We start from the raw sequence: 7,126 nt of genomic DNA, 5'->3' as shown, positions 1-7,126 counted from the left end.
ATTTGATGGCGGTTGTGTGAATGTTGAAGTAAAAGAATTTGATACTGGGAGGGTCGACACACTAGTTTTTAGGAAATGGAGCTGTAACAATTCCTAGTTCCTACACATTTCAAGGATGGTATCCTGAATTTGTTAGACCGATGAGTTTAGAAGCTGGGGACGAGATTGGAATGTTTTGGAATCAAAGTCCAATTCTTTGTTTCCAAACTAATCAAGAAGCACTCTTAAACTTAAACAGATATATCTTACTCATTTGTAATTTCTTAATTTTTGAATGTTTTATTGAGATTTTTTTGGTTTTTCAGATGCTCTTTTCTTGTTTTTTGTTTAATAAACTAAGCATACAAGTGTTACAGTCTTCCATAACTGATAATCAACTGAACTTTCCATTTGGACATACCAAACCTAGACCTGTAGCCCTCACTCATCTACAAATAATTTCTGCTTAATAGTGATCTTTTGACACTAGATGTGGAAATATCAAATGGCAGGACAACTGCTTTTTCTTTTTCCTTATTTCCCGCTTCGGAGTTCAAATACTAAAAGAGAAAAATCCAGCAAATTTCTAGTTCATTACATGAATAACTGTACAGATGTACATATGAAAAAATAAAGCCATTGTAATCAGTTAAGGACTTGCAAACTACTTTTTGTTTTCCTGGCTAGCCTTTACCATATATATAAGACTCCGAATAGGTTCATTTCTTTGACAATAACTAAAGATCCTCTTTGGCAGAATTAGTCACAGTTCCCTTTCTGCTTACCATTGTAAATTTGCATATGAAAGCATATACAACTGAACCCGAAATCTTGCAATTTTGTCAAACTCCTGAAAAAGAAACATACACATGTTACGATACGCTTAAAAAAAATCAGCCGTATCGATACGTATTTACAAGGATACGCGTACTAATACTCAAATACTTCAAGATACAACCCAGAAAACTTTGACTAAATATTAGAAATCAAGAGCTGTCAAGACAAATCTCAATACCTTAATATTAGAAAATTTAGATATTTTACTAGATTCTATGAGATGTTTTAACTGTAGTGACAAAATATTAGTTCCAAATCTGTCCACTGATCTTGCTCTAGACTTTGTTCCTTCTTATCCAGGCTTTTTCTCTCCAGTGAGGTTAATCATACATATTATATGCATATATCTTACAAATCCACTACTTATATTTATATTGTTTGTGCCATATCCACATATTTTAGTTTTTTAAGTTGTCGTATCGAAGTAGCGTATGGAATACAAGATACCGATACCGTGTCCGTATCGTTGTAACATAGTGTTATACCATATGATCACGGACATATGCACAATTTGGGCCGAAGGCCAAAATAGATTTTGGATATTGCTTAAGGGTTTTCAGAAAAGACCATCCATCCATTCCTCCTTGTGATGCCCCATGCTCAGTCAGGTCCTTGTTTATCAGTACACACACGGGCTTCAAATATGAAACTGTGATTGTGGTGAAGGGTCCTATATTGATTGCCAATTCTTACAGGAAATCGTGTAACTCTAAAATTTCCAGCTTCAACAGATATTCGAATTAGCTTGTGGTCTGTGGACCTCATTCATGCTTTATTAGGTAAATTCGCAACAAATCTATCAGCCATGAAAGAATTTGCTTAACTCCCTTAAATTGCCGTTTATTACCTGATTAGAACAAGAAGTAGCTGGGGGTTAGGGTGTCTGGGTTGGTTGAGTCTATGACTGTGGACTGGTAGAAGCCAACCTGGCTTGATATAAGCCTGGTCAGGCACTATGCAGGCAGAACCTGCTGCCGTCTGTGTAACTGTAAACAAAAAAACTTGAAAGGGACTGCAAACCTGCTTCTTTAGTCATTCAGTTAGTCGTTTTGTTAACATTTTTCGCTAGCTTGAACATTGTCGTGGATCTTGTGCGATATTACTTAAAGGCTTCAGGCAAACCAGATAACTCCAGGCCAGCCAAGAATTCTAAGCTTTCACAATTAAATTATGCAGACTCACAAAATCGTCCAGAGTTAGCTCCCCTGGTCTTGACTGGATGATAAAATAAGAAGTCAAATAAAAAACAGTAGGCCGTAGATCAAAATCAATTCTCAGAATGATATGGCTAATCTTATTGTAGTTGGAAGACTCAAGCTTTGGAGAGCATTTTCTATCTCCAAAGACGGGCATATGTGTTGAAGTGATCTCCGCAGCATCTTGCGCTTCCCATTGAATGCTGAATTGACCTGAAGTTGGTAATAGGAGGGTTAGTTACAAGATGGAAGTTGAACTTCAAACAAATATCATTCAGCTTAATGAATCAATTTCCTCCTTTTGTATCACAAACCAAAACATTCTAAGCAATGAATCATGCATATAGTATTGCTCCTCGGTATATATGCAACCAATAAACGCTTGTACTTCACACTAGTAGTAAGAACAAAACCAAAAAAAAGTTTGATCAAGTAGCAAAAGAAATTCATTTATCATACCAATATTCTCAGACTAAAGAAAACCTACAGTTCCCAATTTCAAATTCGGAACTTAGGTGAAAACATGATAATGGATGAAAATAACCATTGAGAAAAAGCTTTTAGTAGAAGCAACTGGTGGATAGTCTGCTGTCTGCTTTAGCTTGAACGTGGCAACTGCTGCATCTACCTGAAGAAATAGTGGCGTCAACCAAGTCAACAGCCTGCTTTATCCTTGAATATAAAAGATCTAACCACTGAAAGATTCGTACATTTAAAATGACAAAATTGTTGAAAGACCCATATGAAACTGAAGTGGATATAGTTCTATTAATATTCTGAAAGGAAGAACCCCACTAATAAGAGTATTTAGAGAATATAAAAATATTCTAGCGCTCACTTAATAGACTTGAATGTCAACTCAATCTCAGTCCATGTCGGTGACAACTTTAAGTTCATATTGCAGGGTCACAACCACCACGATGATCTAGTTTTTCCAAACATGACCTTCATGGTAAAGATAATTCTCAACAAGTAGCCAGGGTCATTGTACAGAAGGATAGCCCGCAGCTTATCTTTAAGTGGACCCGATAGCTATATATAACTTCAGTCTCTAACATATTTATCCGATGCATGGACTTGTTCAACCATAAAGTACAGGAGAATAAGGAAAAATTCAAATAGTAAGCAGCGTTTGACAAAGGTCGCCTCACACAGAAATAGAAAATCAAATACTCCTACTTACATTGGGTTCAGGGAAAAAATTTGATCGATGGACCTGAAAATTGTATTCTGGGTCTGGAAAAATGACAATCAAAAAGCTGTTATAAAAAAATGACGGTGCTTATTTATATGGTACATAGGAAATAATGGAATTTACGCGATGCATTCACTGCGGGCGGAAATTAAAAAACTCAGGCAAAGTTGAACTAGCTGACTGTTATTTGTTTAATATTTCAAGTGAATCATTCGGGATTAGATGAGTAGCACAAGATCACTAAAGTAAAATCCATGTCAAAATCTAACACATTCACAAGGGAGTAGGGTGCTATCCAATCTGTTAACCTCATCACATAGACAAGACTACAAAGTACCAACCACATTTGCTATATTCAGTGCATGAATTTTGTTCTTTCAAAAAGAAACTCTACCCGATAGTAAAAAACAAAGCGCGGGTTAAAAAAAATTCAAACCTGCTTGAAAATGTTTTCCTAAACTTCTAGCAACTTTGCAAGTTCCCAAGTTCATATACCTAGAAGGATTTCAGTGATGTTGGAGGAAACTACACAAATACATAAGAAAAGCGCGTAGAACTTTTTTCAAAATCTCAATCGTTGAATTTAAATGGGTCACTTGGCTCTAGTTTTGAGTAGTTAATGCTATCTTCTTTTCGCAATCAGTTTACTGGAAGTTTGGAGTACTTATAATTCCGTAATCGGAGATGGATAATGATGCTAACTTCACAGCAGCAATTTATCCTCGTTACCAAACATGAATGTTGTTTGATCCAAATTTTCTTCTATATACGAATCCGGGTGAGACACATGAAAGCAAATGTACTTGAAAAGCATGGAAAGTTGGAAACGTTAGGAGACTGTATACCAGAGTAGAAGTTCACAAATATATTGATGGGACGGTACTCCGATGTTCGCAATGATGCATCTACTAATCGCAAAGCTGTCTCATCCTGATACAACCAATTTAACAATAATGATAATGAATTCATGGTACATCAAAGGTGAAAAATTGTGCAGTTAAAATCTAATTGAGAAATATGCATCCTATCCAAAACATAAAGGAAGAATACAGGACCAACCTGGAGTAAGAGAACAACTGCTGAAAAGATGTCACCCCTTGGAAGAAGTTCCTTCACAACATCAGTACTTATATTGAAAGGTATGTTGGCAACTACCTGTAAAAATAGGCACCCAATCACATTAATTTTGGAGGTGGCTACTTCCTATATAACACACATGAAAGTGAAAAAAGGAATTGTGTTTAAGGCAAACCACGTCCAGTCGGTTGCAGGTGGTATTTTGTGTTCATAAGAGTATTTCATTAGTTGAGAGGGAAAGAAACTATCATTTCACACAAAGATGCACATTAGTGAAAGCATTTCAGATGATAGTGTATAAATAAAAGGGGTGCACTTACTTTTGCATGTTTGAAGTTTTCTTCGTCTGGTGTTTTCAACAAAGTCATCAAATGGGAAGTAAAGTGACATTTTGTGAAGTCCTCTTTAAGAACCTGCATCATTAAGTTGTTCCATTCCATAATTTGATTTCCAAAAAAGGAAAAAATACCACTACAAAAAACTCTAAATGTACACAATATTTTCCACTAGTGAAATCGTGGGTTCAGTATAATAACAACTCACATCAAAGATAAGATAACCAAACAAAGAATTAAAAAAGAGTACCGTGAACGAACTGATGCCTTCAAATCGTTCTCTTAAATGTGCAACCATGTGAGGATCCTACAACATCAACTCAAAAAGGTTTCAACAATACATAAAGTCCCAACTGCATAATCTAAATATTTATATCGAAAATCAAATAGTGAGTCAGTAAGAACGGAATACTTTTTCAATAGCAAGAACAGTAGCACCAGAATTCAAAAGAACATTAGTTAAAGAACCAGTTCCAGGTCCAATTTCAAGGACAACATCCCCTTCTTTTACATCAGCAGCACTAACAAGTTGATCGTTGACTGAAGAATTCAACATGTAATGCTGAAAATAACAATTAATTTTACAAAATAATCAGCATCAGAGTTGGCATACTCAATGTTTGATGAATTACCCAAATGAAAGTTCTACAAGATAATTGAATCAGAAAAGGTAGGTTATTATTTGGTACCTGACCAAGGGATTCTCTAGGAGTACGACCTCTTTTATTCAAAGCTTTGAGAGTTGCATGGTAATCATCTTCAACTTTAGTACTATTCATCACGCGAAAAGGGTATTTCCTTCTTCTTCTGCTGACATTATTTGTTGGGAAACTGTAGGTAGGAGGTAATGAAGAAGAAGAAGCAGAAGGAGGGGTCAAACTCCAACACCATGAGAGGAATGTCGGGGATGAAGAAGAAGATATTGGAATTTGAAGCATTTGGACTGAAAACTTCAGAAATTCAATTCGTATTCTTACTGTATAAAATTTCTGAAAAACGATGAAGGGTTGTTCTAGTCTACTGTCTATAACACCACTGAATTTATCATTAGATTCATCACCGTATACAAGTTGAGCAATGAGGGCGCGGTACAAGAGAAACCGAAGCTGATAAGGGCTGATTTACCCATAACACAAACTTCACTGAATTGCTGTGAATAAACCCAATTGCCAAAAGTTCGCCCGTTACCCGAATTCTGCTGTGCAAGGACCCATTTTGTAACGAGGGAGGATCCATGGGTAACGTGGAGGATCCATGGACAATCTTATTTGTACACCATACATAAGGCTGCACAAGAAGTGGTTAGAAGTCCCTGTACCGGACTGAAACCGAAAAAACCGGGCCGCAGCCGGTGTTGGTTGTACAGGGATCGGGACAAGATATGGGAACTGGGATAAGAACAGGTACAGGGAACGGTTCTTGGGGGAGTACCGGTCAGTATCGGACCAGAAGAACCGATGAACAGAAACCGTCGATATTATACTTATAATTTAATCCAACCGTCTATGCTAGGTTTAATATATCTCTATCTCACATATACACGACAATCAACTTCTTCTTTTTTCTGCTCTCTCGACTTTCAACTCTCAAATGAAGAACAGTCAACAAGTGACAACGGCACAATGAACTTCTTCATCGTTTATTTCTTCACCACCATCTTCATCTCAACTTTCACTTCTTCTTCAACAACCAATTGAAGAAAAACAATTAAGTTAAATCGTTCATCTGCTTTTGGGGATTATTTGAGACCAATTTAGGGTTTTATTTTCATTCTTTATGGATTGATTCAGGGATTCATGGTTTTGTTTATTGATTGATATAGGGTTTTATTCGATATCAATCTCCGTTCTATTAAAAGAAATCGATTATAGATATGGATATTGATTATTTGTTTCTTTTTCTTCAGCGAATTTAGAAACTAATTGCATGTTGATTTAGGGTTTGGTTGAAAAGGAGAGGAGAAAAGAATGGGATGTTGGTAAAGTGCAGATGCAGTTCTTGAAGATTTTGTTTGGATTTGGTGGTTCAATCATGTTTATATTTATGTTCAATCAAACAATCTTATGATGTTGAGATATGAGCCTGAGATAATTTCCAGGGATGATGGTCGAAGTTTTGAGCCAAGGGAGATGAATAAGAGTATAGGGGAAGATTAGAGATGGGGTTTTACTGATTTTAAGAATTAGGTTGTTTATTAGGGCTTGAATTAGAGAAGTCTTAATTTGGAAATTTAATTAGGGTTTCAAAAATAGTAGTTGGTGAATTAACAATTCAGAGAAGGTTAATGTTTGGGTAAGTCCATGTGTTGTTTAATTTCAGTATTTGAAGTTGAATTTCTTGAACTGTTGAGTTAATATGTTTTGTCAATGGAACTGTGAATTGAATTGGGTATAGAAGGAAACTGTGATTATAACTTAGGTTTGTGTTTAATCACATGGAGGAGGCTTGAGTTCTATGGGATGAACTAGTGATGTAATTGTGTTGCGTTGATTTTTTTTTTTTTTTTT

The 7,126-nt window shown here is 36.0% G+C and overlaps 1 protein-coding gene across 3 annotated transcripts; it reads right to left on the bottom strand.

Moving 5' to 3' along the window:
* Positions 1 to 488: 488 nt before the first annotated feature.
* Positions 489 to 5,734, bottom strand: LOC113302410 (ribosomal RNA small subunit methyltransferase, chloroplastic-like). Of its 3 annotated transcripts, XR_003336876.1 has the most exons (11): positions 5,309 to 5,734; positions 5,032 to 5,181; positions 4,870 to 4,926; positions 4,605 to 4,697; positions 4,267 to 4,362; positions 4,053 to 4,137; positions 3,196 to 3,248; positions 2,557 to 2,640; positions 2,115 to 2,225; positions 1,837 to 2,031; positions 489 to 829 (listed from the first exon to the last, which is right to left on the bottom strand). XR_003336876.1 is itself a non-coding variant. In XM_026551313.1 (10 exons), exons 1-10 carry the CDS (start codon positions 5,555 to 5,557, stop codon positions 761 to 763), a joined length of 1,047 nt encoding a protein of 348 aa, XP_026407098.1. In that variant the 5' UTR covers positions 5,558 to 5,734; the 3' UTR covers positions 490 to 760. The 3 variants fall into 3 exon arrangements, 1 of the variants encoding a protein (XP_026407098.1); XM_026551313.1 differs by lacking the exon at positions 1,837 to 2,031 and having other exon boundaries at positions 490 to 829; XR_003336877.1 differs by lacking the exons at positions 489 to 829; positions 1,837 to 2,031 and having other exon boundaries at positions 2,087 to 2,225; positions 2,472 to 2,640.
* Between the last annotated feature and the right edge of the window lie 1,392 nt (positions 5,735 to 7,126).

Source organism: Papaver somniferum, chromosome 8 (genome assembly GCF_003573695.1).
Source record: "Papaver somniferum cultivar HN1 chromosome 8, ASM357369v1, whole genome shotgun sequence".
Taxonomy (NCBI): Eukaryota; Viridiplantae; Streptophyta; class Magnoliopsida; order Ranunculales; family Papaveraceae; genus Papaver; species Papaver somniferum.
This window is presented reverse-complemented; position numbering and strand designations above follow the sequence as displayed.